The sequence below is a fragment of the Ranitomeya imitator genome, chromosome 4 (genome assembly GCF_032444005.1).
Source record: "Ranitomeya imitator isolate aRanImi1 chromosome 4, aRanImi1.pri, whole genome shotgun sequence".
NCBI lineage: Eukaryota > Metazoa > Chordata > Amphibia > Anura > Dendrobatidae > Ranitomeya > Ranitomeya imitator.
This window is the reverse complement of record NC_091285.1, coordinates 283,981,173-284,003,432: the sequence shown is the minus strand read 5'-3', so window position 1 is coordinate 284,003,432 and position 22,260 is coordinate 283,981,173. Positions and strand designations below refer to the sequence as shown.

The 22,260-nt window shown below is 41.3% G+C and overlaps 1 protein-coding gene across 1 annotated transcript in view; it reads right to left on the bottom strand.

The window, feature by feature from the left end:
* Window positions 1–22,026, bottom strand: part of HAL (histidine ammonia-lyase) — a 99,113-nt gene extending 77,087 nt beyond the window's left edge. Inside the window, exons 1-6 of the mRNA XM_069762025.1 lie at window positions 21,671–22,026; window positions 20,594–20,654; window positions 19,310–19,337; window positions 12,519–12,593; window positions 11,094–11,166; window positions 10,940–11,006 (exon numbers count right to left, since the gene is read on the bottom strand). Of these exons, the coding sequence (XP_069618126.1) occupies window positions 10,940–11,006; window positions 11,094–11,166; window positions 12,519–12,593; window positions 19,310–19,337; window positions 20,594–20,654; window positions 21,671–21,917 (551 nt within the window). The 5' untranslated portion in view covers window positions 21,918–22,026. The remainder of the gene's footprint in view (window positions 1–10,939; window positions 11,007–11,093; window positions 11,167–12,518; window positions 12,594–19,309; window positions 19,338–20,593; window positions 20,655–21,670) is intronic.
* Window positions 22,027–22,260: the final 234 nt, after the last annotated feature.

The following is a 22,260-nucleotide window of genomic DNA, read 5'->3' as shown; positions in this document are numbered from 1 at the left end:
AAACAATTCTCCCACTGTTATGTTGTGTATTAAATTGTACGCTATTTGCTGTGCTTCACAAATAAAATGTTAATTTGTATTTTGATGTAACCCCTTCTCATGTACAGCACCATGGAATTAATAGATTTTAACATTTTAAATAAATATACAGGGTGGTCCAAAAGTAGGTGGACAGAAAATAATAACATTTATTTGGATTTATTATTATTATTTATTTTGAAATTTTACTCTGTTAAACCAGAGAGTTATGTGACACAAAATAGTTAATAAATAACATATCCCACATGTCTACTTTACATCAGCACAATTTTGGAAACAACATTTTTTTTTGTTAGGACGTTACTGTATAAGGGTTAAAAGTTGACCAGCAATTTCTCATTTTTACAACAAAATTTACAAAACCATTTTTTTTAGGGACCACCTCACATTTGAAGTCAGTTTGAGGGGTCTATATGGCTGAAAATACCAAAAAGTGACACCATTCTAAAAACTGCACCCCTTAAGGTGCTCAAAACCACATTCAAGAAGTTTATTCACCCTACAGGTGTTTCACAGCAGCAGAAGCAATATGGAAGAAAAAAATGAACATTTAACTTTTTAGTCACAAAAATTATTTTTTAGCAACAATTTTTTTATTTTCCCAAGGGTAAAAGGAGAAATTGGACACCAAAAGTTGTTGTCCAATTAGTCCTGAGTACGCTGAAACCTTATATGTGGGGGTAAACCAGTGTTTGGGCACACATTGGAGCTTGGAAGAAAAGTAGTGGCGTTTTGGAATGCAGACTTTGATGGAATGGTCTACGGCGTCATGTTGCGTTTGCAAAGCCCCTGATGTACCTAAACACTAGAAACCCCCACAAGTGACCCCATTTTGGAAACTAGACCCCCAATAAACTTATCTAGATGTGTGGTGAGAACTTTGAACCCCAAAAACCATGTTTGATAAATCTCCCCCTTCATAACCCTATTACAAGTACGGTCCACCTACTTTTGAACCACCCTGTATATACCTTTGCACTAGAAATTACTTTTTAAAAATATTTTTTTGGTCACCATATACTGATATCCATAACTTTTTATTTTTCCATAGGTGTAGAAGTATGAGAGTTTACTTTTTTGCAGGATATGTGATCCTTTTTATTGCTATGATTTTTGAGTAAATACAACTTTTTTGATTACTTTTTTTGGTATCAGGCATGAACAAAACATTAAATCTGGAATAATTTTTGCATTTTATTTTCTATAGAGTTCACTATGCAGTATAATTGACATGCTAACTTTATTCTGTGTGGTGATATAATAACATTGACACCAATTTTATATATTTTTTATACTGTGCTACTTTTTTACATAAAACATCACTTTTGTGTTGTCAAATTTCTACATAACCTCTATTTTAATGAAGTTCACCATATGGGATGAAAAATTATATATTTTTATTCTGTGGATTGCTACAAAGGCAGCGATGCCAAATATGTGTAGTTTTTCCAAAGGATTTTTTTTTTACAAATACACAATTTTTTATTTTTAAAAAATAATTTGCTGGTCCCACAAGAGGACTTGGACATGTGATCCTTTCATTGAATTGATAATTATCCAACCTGTCACTATTTGACTGGCAGTTAGCCTATCAGGCCCTTCCCAGCGCAGATTATGATTGGACTAACATGTACAGTATAGTCATAAAGTGGAGAATATTAAACGTGTTTCACAAGAAATTAATATCAGCCAATAAAAAATATACTTTAATAATACCTTGTTTGAGGCAGTGACCCCTGTCACAGCTAGGGGGCACTGTAGGGGCTCCTCAGGATGTGCTTGGAGGCATAATTGTGATGGTGAAGCAGTGACTGGCAGTATTGTGAATGGCTGGTATGTGTCGCAGAGGAAGTCTGCGCTGTAAGCCAGTAATGTTCTGGGACCTGTAGTCCCACAAGTATTTGCTTAGCTTTAAATGGAGGCTTGCAGGGCTAGTCAGAGAGCTGGGCGGGTCTGACTAGCCACACACACCTCCCACCTATGGGAGTGGTTACAACTATGTAATGTGACCAGGGTGTCGGTCACATGGTTCCTGTGTATGTGCCTGAATGGTTCTTGGCTGTAAGGTCCTGTGAGAAGAAAGGCCTGGGTGTTGGGACATCCAGAGTGTGGACCGGATCCCTGAAAAGCACCTGGTGAGGGCATTATCCTGACTGGCCTCCGTGTTGAGAGGTCCTGTGTGTGGACCGGATCCCTGAAGAGCACGAGGTGAGGCCATGGATCTGCAGAGCCAGTGACGGCTACTGTGTCGGGGAAGCTACCGTCCTTCGGTGGGTCTGGAACTGACTGAAGTGTGCCTGCCAGGCAAGTTGGTGATCCCCGCATGGCAGCTTCTCTGGAGGACAGGACCCATGTGATGCGAGCCAGTGAAAACCTGCAACGCTGTCAAGCAGGTAACCCAGACTGTGTGTGTTTGGCTCCAGTGCGAGCCTGAATATTGGACTTTACGAAGTGTGTATGGTCACAGTCCTGATGGAGCAGAGCCATGCTATTAACACTGTTACTTTCTTTTGCCATGCTATCACGGCTGTTACTTTGTGTTTTGTGTCACTGGGGTTTATGGAGTAATAAAGCCAGTTGAACTTTGGAAGAAAATATAGTCTTGTGTGCATTTATCAAGTTGTCAAGCGAGTATTCCCAACCCATTAGTGATCGCTGCATCACGTATGGTGCTAGACTGCGGGCAACAGTCCAGGATGCACATGTGGACGTGATTGCGGTAACTCTGAAGGGTTACGAAGCTTTGCTGTGGATCGGTGGGTCCACGAAGCTGACAAGCGTCTGGCTGTAACTCGGCGGGGTTAAAAAGTTTTGCTGTGGATTGGCGTGTCCACGAAGTCTGCGGTGCAGAGCCTTGTGGAGAGGAGCTGCAATTGCAGCAAGAAGTTCTGCAGCAGCCGGAGCTGCTGTGGCAACAGCGGCTTGTGATCTGCATCTGGAGATGCCAGCAGTTTGTGACTGCAGCAGGAGCTGTGGCAGTACCAGCAGGAGCTGGTGAGGTGTCATAAAAACATTGGTGGTCCAGATCGTGCAGACTCATAAAGGGCCAGTGCAACCCAAAGAGACATATTGTTGTTCTGTGTGAACTGGGGCCTGAGAATACTGTGGGAAGACCACGGGGTGTACCCCAGGGAGGGGGTGGCGTCCCTAAAAGTGGGTGGTGTCCCTAAAAGTGGGTGGTAACCTGAAAAGGGATAGTTGCCCAAAAAGGAGTGGAGTCCCAAAAGGGTGGGTAACCCGAACAGGGATAGTTGCCCAAAAAGGGGTGCAATCACAAAATGGGGTGGTAACCAAACAGGGATAGTGACCCAAAAGGGGGCAGAGTCCTGGGTAATGGTAGTTTCCCAAAAGGGGCGGAGCATCTCAAAGGGGTGCCACAGACGATCTATTGCCAGGGGCAAGTACACTATGTGTGTCCAGTCTGCTATATGAACTACCCACCCAGCAAGAGGCTACATGGGTGTGCCCTGCTGATGAATGAAATATTCAGACTGGTCGATTCCAGGAGCTCGATGACTCTGGTGAGGGTTGCGCCCAGCGGATGGGTAGTGTCAAATGGGAAGATCGGGGTCATCTGCATCCATGGGGTCACTATGGACCCTCGAGAAGGCCAGGGACATTGCATTTCATGATGTCACTATAGTCCCAAACTTAACCTGTCCGGTGATAATAGGCCGGGACTCTAGGTTATACTCAGACTTGTGGGAGAAGGGAGCTCCTCTGCAGTAGGAGAATAGACGGCTCTCGGCTGATGGGGTTGCGTACTTAAAAGCAGTAATACCTCCCAAAGTTGACAGGTCAGATGTCGGGTTGACCAGTGGGAAGGGTGCATCTGCCCAACTTACGGACATGATGTCACCTGACATGTACCCCAAGATGACTGTCAGTGGTGTGGTAGATAAAACGTGTGGAGCTGACACCCAGTTAGAGATGAACTTGAGGGTTCACTATACTGTGGGGTGTGACACAGACTCCGGGGGTGACTGACGTGTTGTTGCCAGTAGGAACTGCTGGGGCTGAGTACAATGGTGTGCTGACAGAAGCACTGACACAGAGGAACGACAGTGCCCCACAAGGTGAAGTCAGGATGATGGAGGTAGCCATACCAGAACGTATGACCAGACGGAAGTGTGGGTCTGACCAACTCTAGAACTTTTCAAAGGTGATCAAAGGTGTGACCATTGAAGACGGGGAAGCTCCAGGAATGAGGTCCAACACCGTTAGAAATGGGGACCAAGTACAAAGAAAGAAAAAAGCCAGCTCACCGATATGTGCAAGGAGCACGGAACTTCGTCCTGACTCGACGTAGTGCAGATCCAAGTAAAAGAGAAAAATGTTCCAGCTTCTTGATAAAATGTAAAACTTTAATCCATCATATAAAATAGTAGAAGACACACTCCTGGGACAATGCCATGTCACAAGTGAAGAAATGGGGACCGCTAGTTCCAGGATGACCGATCGGGTAGTGGTGACTCCCATTCAGACGGTGACGAAAGCGGAAAAGAGTGCCGTAAGGCTGATTCAGGTACAAACGGCAAGACTACCTCCCATCGATGGAGATGTAAAAGAGGCAAAGGGGCTGAAAAAATTGCACCCTCTGAGAAGATTGATAAAGAGATAATTTTACAACTAACCAAACCAAGCACTGAGGTAGTTGAGGACGTAGGAAACATAAAACTGTCCAATTCGACCGCTATCATCTGACAACTAGAGGTTCAAGTTGACAAACTGACCAAGGAAATGTACACGTGGAAAGAGCGAGCCAACAGTTTTTGCCAGGTAGAAGCACACGTACAAAGCTTAGAGAAAGAGCGCAAAGAGGTCTGTCAACAGCTGGCGAAGGAAAGTTTGAAGGTGCCAACTCCATGCAGTTAGATCAGGTGCATCACCTGGAGTCCGAGCTCTTGGCAGTCAAGGCCCAGCTTGGAGGGAAGGAAGCACAGGGGTTCCAGGACCTCGCTAAAGAGTTTTCTCGTGAGAAGAAAAGGGTGGCAGTTTTACAGTCCGAATTAAAAACCATAAAAGAGCATGTTGAACAAGAAAAGGCCCTGAGACAAACGTCGGAGCACAGACTGGATGAGCTGGAGAAGGAAGTCTCTGAGCACAGAGGTCACCTGTCAGCATGGCACATTGTGAATAAGGCCTTAAGGGAAGATGTGGAAGTGCTCAGAGAAGCAGTAAGAGGTCTTCTGCTAGAGGAGAAGTTGGTGGTTGGAGTCTTACAGCAGCCGTGCCCAAGTGATAACGAGGAGGAGCTGCATAAGTCCATCTTAGTGAGGGGACTTGAAGAGTGTAAAACTGAGGAAGAGTGCGCGCTAAGAGTGGAACAAGACAATCACCCGGACGTGGAAAGGTCCGTGGCAAAGCGGGAGCCATCCGTTCACGGAAAGAATGAGACTTTGCTCTTCAAGTGCGTGATAGAGGTACCCGAAGAGGTGAGAGAAACATGTACAAGTGAGGATATGCATGAAGCCTTTAAAAAGGCGGTCAAAGTGTGTAGTGTCTACTGGGTGCCTGCAACTCAGCAATCGGTCATACTGTTGACTAGGGAAGTCATAGTGAATCTGGTGGCTGTCCTGAGGGATATGCATCTATAATGCCTCCGCACGAAACAAATGATCATGTGGAAGAATAAGGAATCCGCTCGTCGTCTGGAGCTTGCAAGAGAAGTTCAAAATCGGCTGGGCTTTGTGGAAGACATTGTCTTGGTACCCGGAAATTTGGTGGGGAAAGTCATCGGAAGACCTGGGAGAGTGATGCAGGAGATTGTGAATAAATCCGGTGTGAAGAGACTGAGGATTTTGGCGGATGACAAGGCCCAGGTCGTGGGTGAAGATCGGATGGTTCCATTCCTTGTTGTTGGATCCATAGAGAGTCTTGGGAATATCCGGATGTTCCTGGGGTATCACGTGGTGTACCTAAAAGTAATCAAGCAGCTAAGACGTGAGAGGGAGCAGATCAATAAACAGCTGCAGAAAATGAGAAACAGATGGCCGTCAACTTGATCTCGCGGGATAGAGAAGCGAAGAGGTTCGCTAAGGGTTGAAGGTCCTCAAGATGCAGCTAACAGAGGACATAGAGACATATGAGAGAACTGCTCTCTGGACAATAAAGGCCATACGAGAAATGGCCAGCAGAGAGATTACAGAAAGAGGCCTGCTAAAAGAGGTAGAAGTAATGTGACCTCAGTTAGCTCAGGGCTGAGTGACTTATGTGGGAGACCCTGCAGCGGACGTGTTGACAAAGAGTCAGACCAGACAGCGGGTATGGGTGCAAGGGAATGGCGACGTTGGGTTGACTGTGATGCCCAAACGCAACTAAGAGTGCCCTTGTGACTTGTAGGGCAAGGTGACTTATGTACTCGGTATCGAGGCCCCTGGTTTATGGCAAATGTTCAACCCCAGAAGTTTGAACAGAGGGGGGAATGTGAGGCAGTGACCCCTGTCACAGCTAGGGGGCACTGTAGGGGCTCCTCGGGATGCGCTTGGAGGCGTAATTGTGATGGTGAAGCAGTGACCGGCAGTATTGTGAATGGCTGGTATGTGTCGCAGAGGAAGTCTGCACTGTAAGCCAGTAATGTTGTTCTGGGACCCATAGTCCTACAAGTATTTGCTTAGCTTTAAAGGGAGGCTTGCAGGGCTTGTCAGAGAGCTGGGCGGATCTGACTAGCCACACACACTTCCCACCTATGGGAGTGGTTACAACTCTGTAATGTGACCAGGGTATGGGTCACGTGGTTCATGTGTATGTGCCTGAATGGTTCTTGGCGGTAAGGTCCTGTGAGAGGAAAGGCCTGGGTGTTGGGAGGTCCAGAGTGTGGACCGGATCCCTGAAAAGCACCTGGTGAGGGCGTGATCCTGAGTGGCCTCTGTGTTGGGAGGTCCTGTGTGTGGACCGGATCCCTGAAGAGCATGAGGTGAGGAAATGGATCTGCAGAGCCAGTGACGGCTACTGTGTCGGGGAAGCTACCGTCTTTCAGTGGTTCTGGAACCCGTAAGGCAGCTTCTCTGGAGGACAGGACACGTGTGATGCCAGCCAGTGAAAACCTGCAACGCTGTTAAGCAGGTAACCCAGCCTGTGTGTGTTTGGCTCCAGAGTGAGCCTGAATATTGAACTCTACCAAGTGTGTATGGTCACAGTCCTGATAATAATAATAATAATAATAATTTTATTTATATAGCGCCAACATATTCCGCAGCGCTTTACAAATTATAGAGGGGACTTGTACAGACAATAAACATTACATCATAACAGAAATACAGTTCAAAACAGATACCAGGAGGAGTGAGGGCCCTGCTCGCAAGCTTACAAACTATGGGGATGGAACAGAGCCATTCTATGAACACCGTTACTTTGTTTTGCCATGCTATGACGGCTGTTACTTTGTGTTTTGTGCCACTGGGGTTTATGGAGTAATAAACCCAGTTGAACTTTGGAAGAAAATATGGTCCTGTTTGCATTTATCCCGTTGCCAAGCGATTATTCCCAAACCATTAGTGATAACTGCATCACACTTGTTAAAAGGAATATATATATATATATATATATATATATATATATATATATATATATATATATACATACACACAGGTGCTTCTCACAAAATTAGAATATCATCAAAAAGTTAATTTATTTCAGTTCTTCAATACAAAAAGTGAAACTCACATATTATATAGAGTCATTCCAAACAGAGAGATCTAATTCAAGTGTTTATTTCTGTTAATGTTGATTATTATGGCTTAGAGCCAATGAAAAGCCAAAAGTCATTATCTCAGCAAATCAGAAAAATTAACAAAAAACACATCCAAAGGATTCCTAGGCATTTAAATAGGCCCCTTAGTCTGTTTCAGCAGGCTCCACAATGATGGGGAAGACTGCTGACTTGACAGATGTCCAGAAGGCAGTCATTGACACACTCCACAAGGAGGGTAAGCCACAAAAGGTCATTGCTAAAGAAGCTGGCTGTTCAGAGTGTTGTATCCAAGCATATTAATGGAAAGTTGAGTGGAAGGAAAAAGTGTGGTAGAAAAAGGTACAGAAGCAGAGGCTGGATAACTGCAGCCTTGAAAGAATTGTTAAGAAAAGGCCATTCAAAAATTTTGGGGATATTCACAAGGAGTGGACTGCTGCTGGAGTCATTGCTTCAAGAGTCACCACGCACAGATGTATCCAGGACATGGGCTACAAATGTCGCATTCCTTTTGTCAAGCCACTCATGACCAATAGATAACGCCAGAAGCGTCTTAGCTGTGCCAAGGAGAAAAAGAACTGTTGCTCAGTGGTCCATCGTGTTGTTTTCAAATGAAAGTAAATTTTGCGTTTCATTTGAAAATGAAGGTCCCAGAGTCTGGACGAAGAGAGGAGAGGCACACAATCCAAGCTGCTTAGTCTAGTGTGAAGTTTCCACAATCAGTGATGGTTTGTGGAGCCATATCGTCTGCTGTTGTAGGTCCACTGTGTTTTATCAAGACCAAAGTCAGTGCAGCCGTCTACCAGGAAATTTTAGAGCACTTCATACTTCCCTCTGCCGAAAAGCTTTTTGTTGATGGAAATTTAATTCTTCAGTAGGACTTGACACCTGTTCACATTGCCAAAAGTACCAATACCTGGTTTTAAAACAACAGTATCACTGTGCTTGATTGGCCAGCAACCTCTTCTGACCTTAACACCATAGATAATCTATGGGGTACTGTCAAGAGAAAAATGAGAGACACCAGACCCAAAAATACAGATGAACTGAAGGCTGCTATCAAAGCACCTGGGCTTCCATAACACCTCAGCAGTGCCACAGGCTGATCACCTCCATGCTGCACCACATTGATGCAGTAATTGATGCAAAAAGAGCCCTGACCAAGTATTGAGTGCATTTACTGAACATATATTTCAGTAGGCCAACATTTCAGATTTTAAAATAATTTTTCAAGCTGGTGTTATAAAGTATTCTACTTTACTGAAATAATGACTGTTGGGTTTTCATTGGCTGTAAGCCATAATCATCAACATTAACAGAAATAAACACTTGAAATAGATCAATTTGTTTGTAATGACTCTCTATAATGAGTTTTACGTTTTATATTGACAAACTGAAATAAATTAACCTTTTGATATTCTAATTTTGTGACAAGCACCAGTATACGGTTTTTCCATGGTATAGGGAAACATCATATTAGTATAGTATCTCGTGGGTACTGGACATCATTTATCAATCTTCAGCATTATTTATGGAGATGCCATGAAATATGCCAACATTGTCACTAAACGTTTTAACTGTGGGCTTATGAGTAGGGATAATATGGTAAACTCAAATCATAAAAGCATGCAGCTCAGGATATTAATGGGCAATAGAATTGAAGTTTTTGATTTCCAAAACCAATAGATTATATAACAGTTTTTATTTTAGGGTGCTCTTAAAGGACTATTACCATCTCCAAGATCCTATCCCAATATGTGTAATAATATTAGCAAATACCTCCAATTAGAAATGTAGTATAGTTCTTCTGATTTGTTGTGTCACTTACCCCATATGCAGGGCATTGCAGTAGCTGAGATCAATGGTTACTGCCACTAACAACTCACTATATTGGTGGTCGTAACCATGGATACCTAAACTACTGCAATGCACTGCACATGGGGTAAGCGTTATAGCTAATCTTAAGAAAGATACTATATTTCTAATTGGAGGTACCTTATTTGATATTATTACACGTACTACATATTGGGATAGGATCTTGGCGATGGGAATACCCCTTAAAGGGGATGTCCATTACTTTAACCTATCCTTGTTATGGGTAATCAAAATCTGATTGTTGGGGGTCTAATATGTGGCACCACCACTGGAATGAGAGCAGCTGGGTGTAAACATTGAAGGGAGCTGAACATCATTGTTCTGTACATAGTTTAGTAGCAATTTTGTCAAACTGCAGCTCATCTGTTATGTGCTCTGGCAGTGGAGTAGGAGCAGAGCTACTGCCATTAAACAGTGTACGGAGCTGTGAAGATTAGTGATGAGCGAATATACTCGTTGCTTGGGTTTTCCCGAGCACGCTCGGGTGGTCTCCGAGTATTTTTTAGTGCTCGGAGATTTAGTTTTCGTTGCCGCAGCTTCATGATTTACAGCTGATAGACAGCTTGAATACATGTGGGGATTCCCTAGCAGCCAGGCAACCCCCACATGTACTCAGGCTAGCTAGCAGCCATAAATCATTGATCACTCTGTTGTAATGACGCTATATAATATAGGAGTTTCACTTTTTGGATAAAAAAACAACAAATATGTGTAGTGGCGTTTGCACGGTGGTGCAGTGGATAGCACTGCAACCTTGCAGCGCTGGAGTCCTAGGTTCAAACCCCACTAAGGACAACATCTGCAAAGAGTTTGTATGTTCTCTCCGTGTTCGCGTGGGTTTCCTCCGGGTACTCCGGTTTCCTCCCACATTCCAAAGACATACTGATAGGGAATTTAGATTGTGAGCCCCAACGGGGACAGCAATGATAATGTGTGCAACCTGTAAAGCGCTGCGGAATATGTCAGCGCTATATAAAAATAATGATTATTATTATTATTATTAACACAAGGCCATATGTAAGAAACACAAGGATTTAAAGTAGGTGGGGGAGGGGAAGGAAAAAATGCACATCAATGCTTTCCCTTTTTGCTTTTCCCTATTTGTGCCCCTACCTGACAACGGAGATTGGCCCTCTAATAAAGCACAAGAGTTATCAGTTCAAACAGCTGATCAGCGAAGGAGCCAGATGTCGCACCCCCATTGATCAGACATTAATGAGCTGTCCTAAGCATAGGTCATCAATAATAAAGTCCCAGGCAACCCCTATACATTATGAGACTGCTAATTGTGTATGCAAAGAGGATTATTGTAATGCTGGCATATATATCACTTACTTCAGCTGGCCAACGGGTATTACAGTGCGCGCAAACTTCCCAAATCCTGTTGTAATTCCATACACCACTGGAATAAATGTTATATCATACATATGAGACAAGGCACGGCAATAACTTTACGTTTTCCCAATACGTCACAAAGCCAGCCAGGTACCTTTTTGCTCTTTCACAATGTTTTCTATGAGAAGCCTGGACTGCGTCACTCTGTGCTCAGCCTCTGGGGTGAGCTTGCAAAATTACAAAACAGGAAAAAAAATCATTAGCTTTAATTGCAAAACTGCAGATAGAAAAATAATAAAACACCGCCCTCCCACTCATACTCAACGTCACCATAAAGGAGCGTTCCACTTTTGGGAAAATGGACTCAAAACACTCTAAAATAACAATCAGAGCAGGCTTGTACTCAATCTCCCATGGTCTAGGGCTGACTTCTAGCCACCACTTCGGTCGAGGGGTTTTGGCTGCAATCAATCACCGAGTTCAGCACTATGCCAGGTAGATGGCACAAGCCACTAAGCTCAGTGAATGGCTACAGCAATAATGCGGGCTGTTGCTAAGATGTCACTGTTGCTGCCAAAAATACTGAGTTCAGAGCAGTAGCGGTATGCTGGCACTGGAACTGGGGAGGGTGAGTACATGCTCTTTTATTTTAGGCATTTTAGAGCACTCAGGGTCCACTTTCCTGAAAGGGGAAAACCGCTTAACTTTTTTAAAGTTAAGTTTTTTAAAGCCTGTACATATAATTGTTCTAATTAGCAATAATATATGTCGCATATTATTTTTCTTTTCCATGAATCATAATTCTATCTGATCTAATAACAAATTAAAACAGGCAATGTGTAGTAATAAAGAAAAATATATAACAATTCCCTATTTGCTCATAATATCTGATTTAATAAAAAATAAAAAAAAAGTAAGAAAAAGAAAATTCTCTATTCTCAAATAGAGAATTTTATTTTTCTTACTTTTTTATTTTTTTTTATTACATCAGATTTTATGAACACATGGGAAATTGCTATATATTTTACCTGCTTATTACGGTACACATTGCCTATTTCATTGTCAGATTAGATTTGGGTTTTATAAGTAGTTATAAATTAAATTTCTGATATATTAAATGGGTTATCCCTTGATAACAAACCATGTAGATCAGGGGTGTCAAACTGCATTCCTCGAGGGCTGCAAACAGGTCATGTTTTCAGGATTTCCTTGTACTGCAAAGGTGATAATTTAATCACCAACTCATTATTTGTGTAGATGATTAAATTATCACCTGTGCAGTACAAGGAAATCCTGAAAACATTACCTGTTTGCAGCCCTCGATGAATGCAGTTTGACACCCCTGATGTAGATGACACACACGAGCCGTTGAGTCCAGTGATTGGCTGCAGTGCTCTTGATGAGACATTACTATTGCAGCTGGTCGACACAGAATGGGCAGCATCGGAGATGTATTACTGAACCCAGGAAGGTGAGTTGAAGTTCAGGGTTTTTTTTAATGGAGCCTATGGGCAAATGTTCATTGAAAGGGTACAAGTTCTTTAATTTGTAGCTTATTTAAATTAAATAGGAAATTTACCTTTATTTTATAGAGTCCTTTTCCTAGGTTAAGCAAATCCTCTGTTGTAAGACTGTCTCCATCTATTTCAATATACTGCATAGAAGGACTGTTAGTGTCATAAAATGTAAATAGAGGCAGACTTATCCATTGTTGTGCGTAACGTAAAAGAATAAACTAGAATACCAGATACACAAACTCATTTGAAAGGAGAAATAGTTAAATTGTGTATAGTATATTGTATTAAATAGAACATATTATAGTTACTGGTTTGCAACACAATAATGTAGCATGACATCAGATAAATGTATTTCTCAGATTACTGCTGATCACCTGTCCATGCAGCAATGCAAATACACAATACTTACCGTAAATGCATTACATGCCAACTATCAAGAATTACTTTGTGCAAGATATTTGATAAAGGAGCTCTGCCCACGAAGCTCACTCACATAACAGCCAGAGCGCTCCCATGAATAGTGCCAATTAGAATAGAAAAACAAGGCTCTGACTTCCAGTACTATGCAAGTTTTAGGCAGGTGTGGAAAAATGCTGCAATGTAGGAATGCTTTCAAAAATATACGGTAAGTGTTACGAATAAACTATTATGGACAAATAAAATGCAAAGTGAATGAACAAAATTGAAACGTAATTCAAATCAATATTTGGTGTGATCACTTTTTAGATTCAAAACAGCATCAAAGCATAAATTTTTCTAGGTATATTTGTACACAGTTTTTGAAGGAAATCGGCAGAGAGGTTGTTCCCAACATCTTGGAGAACTAATCACAGATCTTCTGTTAGTATAGGCTGTGCAAATCCTTCTGTCTCTTCATGTATTCTCCCATATCAAGGACTCTGCGTGGACCATATCATCACTTCTAAGACTCCTTGTTCTTCTTTATACTGAAGATAATTCTTAGTGACATTGGCTGCATGGATGAGGTTGTTGTTCTGCTACAGAATAAATTTGGAGCCAATCAGATGTCTCCCTGATGGTATTGGATGATGGATAACTATCTGCTTGTATTTTTCGGCATTGAGGACACAAACATACAACATTGAAGACCATAGATGCAGTGGTCAGTTAAGGAAACTTGGTGCAGTGGATGAAAGACAAATCATATTTACTTCCCTATGAAATCGGTAGATATCCAGCAGTGCCATCAACTCAGAATTGGTAGCAAAGACTAGGACCCAGCTATACCCATCTATTATTTGAAGAAGATGGGCCAGAAATGTTAGAAAATGGCTTCAAATGCTCTGTAATAAGCAGTCAAAACGTGAAATATTTGGCTGTACTTTCCTGAAGTGCTGAAGAGTGGTACAATAATGTGTGTCTATAAAGTGAAGCACGGTGTAGATTCCTTGCCAGTTTGTGGTTGCATTTCAGCAAATGGGAGTTGTAAATTATGGTCACGATTAATTGTATCCTCAATGCTGAAAAATACACGCAGGTACTTAGAATCATGGAATCATAGAATGTTAGAGGTGGAAGGGACCTCAAGGCTCATCGTGTCCAATCCTCTGCACAATGCAGGATTCACTGAACCAGCTAAGACAGATATCTGTCCATCCGTCATGTAATACCATCCATCATGCAACACCATCAGGGAAGATGTCTAATTAGCTCCAAATTTATTCTGAGTGGTTCAACTCCAGACATAAAGCCCTACAGCCTGCACTGACTCTGCTGCCTCCTCACCACTACCGAAGCTACCGCCTCACCAACACCAGAGCTCCTGCAACCCCCAACCTACTGTTTCCTTCCCCACCATCCTGTAGACCAGTGTTCCCCAACTCCGGTACTCAAAAGCCACCAACAGGTCATGTTTTGAGGATATCCTTAGTATTGCACAGGTTATTGATGCTTGCCTGTCCATGTGATGCAATTATCACCTATGTAATACTAAGGAAATTCTGAAAACATGACCTGTTGGTTGCTCTTGAGGACCGGAGTTGGGGAACACTGCTGTAGAATGTAAGCCCGCAAGGGCAGGGTCCTTGCCCCTCTGTATCAGTCTGTCATTGTTAGTTTGTTTACTGTAAGTGATATCTGTAATTCGTATGTAACCTCTTCTCATGTACAGCACCATGGAATCAATGGTGCTATATAAATAATAATAATGTAATTAAGAACAAGGAGCCGTGCAAGTGATGATTTGACCCCCATAGAGCCCTGATATCAACAATATGAAGAGAAAGAACTATAGTTTTTCTTCATGATGTTTGGAACAACCTTCTTATTGAATTTCTTCAAAAACTTCTAGTGTACCTAGAAGTATTGATGCTTTGATGCTGTTTTGAAGGCAAAAGAGTAGTTACACCAAATATTAATTTGATTTAAATTTATTTTTTAGATCCGAGTTGTTATTCAAATGCTATTTTTGCTGATTTTCCTAAATGGTCAATGCAAATAAGTCAGTATAATGTTCAAATCACGAACTGTTCGAGTGTAAAACAACTTTTATTGGACAAACCTCCCAAATGATAACAGTATTATTTTCACAGCTAAAAAAACTCAAAATGCACTAATTATTATGCACAATAGAGTTTATAAACATTTTATAAGCTGTAAAGAACTGAAAAAGTCATTTGTTGAATTGGAACTCAACAAATTAATAGGTCACATTTACTGAAATCAAAAGCTTTTTCAATCAAAAGCATCTCAACAGGCCAAATTACGTGTTAACATAGGACCCTTCTTTGATTTCGCCTTCACAATTCTTGCATCTATTGAACTTGAGAGATTTGGGGGAGTTTCTGCTTGAATTTCTTTGTGGGATGTCAGAACAGCCTCCTATCCTCCTAGATCTGTCGCTTGCAGATACCCCAAAGGTTTTCAATAGGGTTTCAATAGGGTTGAGGTCAGGGCAGGATCGTGTCCACACCATGCATTTTTCTCATTTTAAGCCCTTGGTAGCCAAAGACTCAGAGGTATTCTTTGCAGCATGAGATGCATGAGATGGTGCATTCTTGATGATTTTGCTATGGATGGCACTGTTCTTTTTGTAGAATGGAAGACAGTGATCAGTCAGGATATATTTTACTGAAGTCACTTTCACATTTTCAAGGACCGTGGGCCTACCTTCTGGCCCAAAATATTACTCTTCCACCTCCTTGCTGAAGCCGCCTACATGTGCCAGCTTCTTCCTGCTTTATTCTAAATGCCACATTTTTTATTAAAAATAAAGATACAAGACACTTATGATGAGTGGCGCTTTTTCTTTCTGTCCTATAGTTTTACTGGACTTTATGGTGAGCACCACCTGTCTTTTTTCATGCTGAGCACCACCTGTCTTTTTCCATGCTCATCACCACATTTGCACTGTGGACGGTGTTACTTATTACACTACTGGTTACATTTGTGTTGTTTAGTAGTTGAGTTGCCCACCAACAGCCTACATATTTATATATATACTAGATGGTGGCCTGATTCTAAAGCATCGGGTATTCTAGAATATGTATGCGTAGTGTATAGCACAGCCCACGTAGTATATTGCACAGCCCACGCAGTACATTGCACAGCCCACGCAGTACATTGCACAGCCCACGCAGTACATTGCACAGCCCACGCAGTACATCGTGCAGCCCTTGCAGTACATTGCGCAGCCCACGTAGTACATTGCGCAACCCACGTAGTACATTGCGCAGCCCACGTAGTACATTGCGGGTTACATTTGTGTTGTTTAGTAGTTGAGTTGCCCACCAACAGCCTACATATTTATATATATACTAGATGGTGGCCCGATTCTAACGCATCGGGTATTCTAGAATATGTATGCGTAGTGTATAGCACAGCCCACGTAGTATATTGCACAGCCCACGCAGTACATTGCGCAGCCCACGCAGTACATTCTGCAGCCCTTGCAGTACATTGCGCGGCCCACGTAGTACATTGCGCGGCCCACGTAGTACATTGCGCAGCCCACGTAGTATATTGCGGGTTACATTTGTGTTGTTTAGTAGTTGAGTTGCCCACCAACAGACTACATATTTATATATATACTAGATGGTAGCCCGATTCTAATGCACCGGGTATTCTAGAATATGTATGCATAGTGTATAGCACAGCCCACGTATATTGCACAGCCCACGCAGTACATTGCGCAGCCCACGCAGTACATTGCGCAGCCCACGCAGTACATTGCGCAGCCCATGCAGTACATTGCGCAGCCCACGCAGTACATTGCGCAGCCCACGTAGTACATTGCACAGCCCACGTAGTACATTGCGCAACCCACATAGTACATTGCGCAGCCCACGTAGTACATTGCGGGTTACATTTGTGTTGTTTAGTAGTTGAGTTGCCCACCAACAGCCTATATATATATATATATATATATATATATATATATTATATATAAATATATATGTATATATATATATATATATATAAAGAGAGAGAGAGAGACAAAATGCAAAGTGAATAAACAAAAAATAAATATAAGATAGATATATACCGTATATCTATCAACAGGGCAGACAAAGTACGCCGGAGACGCAGCGTGAAGACAAGAAGACTGCGATGCCCATGAGATCGGACCGCCCCTGGGTGAGTATAATCTAACCTCTTTTTCTCATCTTTTAGGATACATCAGGGGCTTATCTACAGCATTACAGAATGCTGTAGATAAGCCCCTGATGCCGGAGGGCTTAGCTCATCTTCGATTTTGGTGGTGACCGGTTCCCTTTAATTTTATTAATAGAAATTGATACTTGAAAATGTATGACCCCGGAGGAGCAAAGAAGCAATCAGTGTGAGGCTTTACGGAAACTTGCCTATTCTGCCAGGAGTCTGAGACACTATTTTGACTCAGACAGTCCTGGAAAGTGAAAAACTATTATCATAGTTCTTTCATTGTAGGTAATACAAGAACTGTGTGAATCTCACATATGGAGCAAAGGCACTTGGCACTGGATTTCTGGGTAAAGAAAGTCAGAGAAACATGGCAGGATCCAGAAACTGATAATATCTCCAGTCAATATCAGCTGGCTCTTGACTGTCATGAACCCTTTGCCCATGCTTTATTTAAAGGGGTTGTCCATGCGGAAATGAAAAGTCTGCAGTCACTTTTTTTTAACAGCAAACTTCTGAATCGTGATAGTTTGCATTGCTGTGACAATTCCCCAGTATTCCCTGTGTGGGTGTGTGGTCATGTGACTGCATGAATGTGATTTGCATATTTCAGGTCTTGTGTGGAATAGAGTCATCTGGCTTCTCTCAAAAAAAGAGATTTGATAGAATCAAAGTGAGCCTCGTGAGCACGTGATTGTAAGTATGAAAAGCATGCACACTGTCAAGATTCATCAGTCCTGTAGAATGTAAGCCCGCAAGGGCAGGGTCCTCGCCCCTTTGTATCAGTCTGTCATTGTTAGTTTGTTTACTGTAAGCGATATCTGTAATTTGTATGTAACCCCTTCTCATGTACAGCACCATGGAATCAATGGTGCTATATAAATAAATAATAATAATCAGTCTGCAGTCACATACTGACATTTCCAAGCCCTTTAAATTTCAGTAATACATATAGCAAATGTAGCTTATGAGAAAACAAGAAATTGTCACGTCCTAAAAATGTTCTTATAACAGATAGACTTAAGGTACCGTTACACTAAACGATTTACCAACGATCACGACCAGCGATACGACCTGGCCGTGATCGTTGGTAAGTCGTTGTGTGGTCGCTGGGGAGCTGTCACAAAGACAGCTCTCTCCAGTGACCAACGATCAGGGGAACAACTTCGGCATCGTTGAAACTGTCTTCAACGATGCCGAAGTCCCCGGGTAACCATCGGGTTACTAAGTGCAGGGCCGCACTTAGTAACCCGATATTTATCCTGGTTACCATTGTAAAAGTAAAAAAAAAAAACAGTACATACTCACATTCCGATGTCTGTCACGTCCCCCGGCGTCAGCTTCCCTGCACTGACTGTGTCAGCGCCGGCCGTAAAGCAGAGCACAGCGGTGACGTCACCGCTGTGCTATGCTTTACGGCTGGCGCTGACAGTCAGTGCAGGGAAGCTGACGCCGGGGGACATGACAGACATCGGAATGTGAGTATGTACTGTTTTTTTTTTTTTACTTTTACAATGGTAACCAGGGTAAATATCGGGTTACTAAGCGCGGCCCTGCACTTAGTAACCCGATATTTACCCTGGTTACAAGTGAACACATCGCTGGATTGGCGTCACACACGCCGATCCATCGATGACAGCGTGTGATCAGCGACCAAAAAAAGGTCCTGATCATTCCCCAACGACCAACGATCTCCCAGCAGGGGCCTGATCGTTGGTCGCTGTCACACATAACAAGATCGTTAGCGGGATCGTTGCTACGTCACAGAAAGCGTGACGTTGCAACGATATCATTAACGAAATCGTTATGTGTGAAGGTACCTTAAGAAAAACCTGAATAACCTACAATCTGTAGGACAACAATCAAACTATTAATGTGTCAAATTGTGTTTAGTATGAATGGGAAGGATTGTCCATATGGACATTCACATGCAACTAGAGGCTTTCATGAGTCAGTCATTGCCCCAGGTGCAGATTTACCCCCTGTGGCCATACCTATATCCAGGATAGTACTTTTCTTTTTTCTTCAATTTCCAGCTGTTTTGCTTCTCACAAAACACCTAATGTATCAGCAGTCTCTGTAGTTTGCAGAGCTCAGAGCCAGGGTAAATGCGTCATACTCTTACATGTCTTTTATATGTATACTTTCATTCATCAGTGCAGAATTATTTTTATTAAATGAAAAACTAAGACACAGAAGTTACATACAGTACTACAGGCTTTTAAGAACTTACCTGGTCAGGTTCTTTATATTTGCTATATCTATTTATTTGTTAATGAAATTTCAAGGCACATTTTGTAAGCCAAATAATTTATCATTCATAAAGTTCCAATAAAAAAAAACAGTATTTACAAAGATAGTTATGGAGAAATGTATTTAATCTGACATCTGATAATCCAAAAAATATAAATTAATAGCATCTGTTAGTATGCTAACTTTGTGCCAAAAATGTGTACCTCTTAGACAAAGCTGCTTTTCCAACAAATCAGGCGCAGAAAGTGTTTAAAACACATAAATATGGTGGTCATGGAAAACTTTTTTGTTGGTGAAAATGATGCCAGATTTCTTGTGTTTTTAACTCTATACATATGCCCCAATATGTTACCATGAATTTAACTTTTTATCTTGGCTGTCTTCCTAAAGTTACCCAAAGTTTCAAATGGGGTTTCTATGCTTAGCTGTGATGTCTTCTCACCTAGGAGGTGGCATTGAAGTTGGAATAAAGGAATCATACTGTATTAGGTAGTGTGTATAGTTTACAGTAAAAGATTGATAGTGTTAAAACAAAACCACCATCAAGTTTACCAATAAACTGCCTCAGAAAAGATTACCATCCACACATTGACAATTTGCAGGGGCCTAAAGCTTCGTTTACACATTCAGATAATCGTTTCAACTATGAACGATGAGATTGTGACTCACGACCAGCAACTTACGCCAGACAAGTGTTTGCACTGGATGAGAATCGTAAATGAAATGGTTGAATAATAATCGTTCCATCTCCTTTTTGGCAGTCAAATCGTTGAATGAGCAGATAATCTCCATTTACATTACACAAGATAAATGATATTTGTTCACTCACCTATACGATTTTAGTATAGTTTTTTCTGATTTGCCATGTCTCTTTTCTCATATGCAGGCATTGCAGGACTTTAGGAATCCATGGTTACAACCACTAGCAACTAGCTAACTTACTGTCACTATATTAGTGGTGGTAGCCATGGATACCTAAAGTCCTGCAGTGGTTTCAAATGAAAAAAGAGATATAGAAAATCAGAAGAACTATATTACATTTCTAAGTGGAGGTATTTGATAATAATTTTATTATTACACCTACTACATATTGAGATAGGATCTTGGAGATGGGAATACCCCTTTAAGTCTCATGTTACCAGTTTGTGCACTCATGTTGGTGAATGCTATTTAAATAAATTGAATTTTCCTAGTGTATTGTGACAGTTAACAGACATAGAGATGTTTAAAGGGCTCCTGGCTATAATTGTACAATAAAGGATACAAATGAACACCTTCAGGCTGAGAGGGTATAAAATCTGGTGACATCACATCACCTTCCACAACTATAGCAGAGGAGGGAATGAAAAACAAGTAAGATTCAAAGAAAGAAGAGGAGACTAAGCCTTAATACACAGTGCAAAGGTTGCAAAATATTGACTATCATCGTACTGTGTGAGAAAAGCATGAAGCTATGTTCTCACCGGGGTTTTTTTTCATTAAAAAATAAGTTTTTCAAGGAGGAAACACTCTTTTTTTGTGGAGGAAAAGCTTTTGGAAGACCTATTACGGTACTTTTCTTGAAGTGTTTCCTGAAACAGTTTTTCTGCTGAAGTTTGTTGCACCCCTTTGATTTGACAGTGCCTAGTTTTACACATGCACTTTTTTTTTCCACCAGATGGTTTTCTCTTCAAGAAAAAAACAACAACTCTCCAACAACTCCTCCTATGAACAACAAAGTAAAATTCCCATAGAAATGAATAGCATATGTTTCCCAAGAGTTCTTTTGAAGCAGATCTGTTCGATTAGACTCCTCTAAAAAAAATAATCAGCATGAATATAATGTATAAGTAAAATATATGATCCTTTTCTATACATGTTGTGCAGATCAGTAGTGAAAATCCCTCCTTCTTTGACAAGTAGTGGCCCACATTACGCCTCAGTGTGCCTTTTATTTCCTATGAAAGCACACACAATTATTTTCTCATTGATTAACGTGTAATAATTAAAAACAAAATTCACATGCCCCAATCATATCCAGTTTTACACCAATATTCATCCCTAGAAGCACAGCACTTCAGGATAAGAAGAACCTACGGGTCAGAAATACCAAGGGAGGACTTAATGTCTTGTTCAAGGTCCATGTACACACCTTGAGCCCTAATGTTTATTCACATTGTCTACCTAAATTAGCATTAGCATACAATAATATATTGTATTCTGTTGTTTGTTTTTTAGTTATTTTAATTAACAAAACAATGCATTGACTTGTATACAAGTATATTTAAGTTCCTAAAATTTAATTTACTATTACTAAAAAAAAGTTTCAAAGTTATATATATAAAAATACAAGTTAACTCACCAACTTCTACAAACTCATTATCCTCCAAAGCGTCTTCCAGTTTGTCATCAAGGTCCAGTAAGCCCAAGCCTTTACATCTTCGCAGGTAAAACTTCACGTTCTCCAGAGTCACAAAGCCTCCATTATCCGGCTTATTTTTGATGTACCTCCTTAGAGCTTCCTTGCCCAGACATCTAATGGTTTTGGAGGGATCTTTACAAGGCACCGATAGCCATTCTCCTCGCACATGCACGGTGTATCTCGGCATATTTCTTGACAGAGTTGCAGCTACTCTGATTGGAAAAGATGATGTTCAGAATTAGTTTTGCTGCCTAAACTGACATGTCATTAGTGAAGACATACAGGTCATCAACTCTGCCTCTAAAGTTAATGATTAGGGATAGGTGACCAATTACAAGCAGAGCAGTAAGGCACACCCTTTCTTGTTTTTAGAGTTAGTTTTTAAAAAAAATCTATATATTTACATATACAGCTCAGGCAAAAATTAAGAGACCACTGCAAAATGTTCAGTTTGTCTGATTTTTCTCTTTATAGATATATTTTTGAGTAAAATGTAAATTGTTCTTTTATTCTATAAACTTCTGACAACA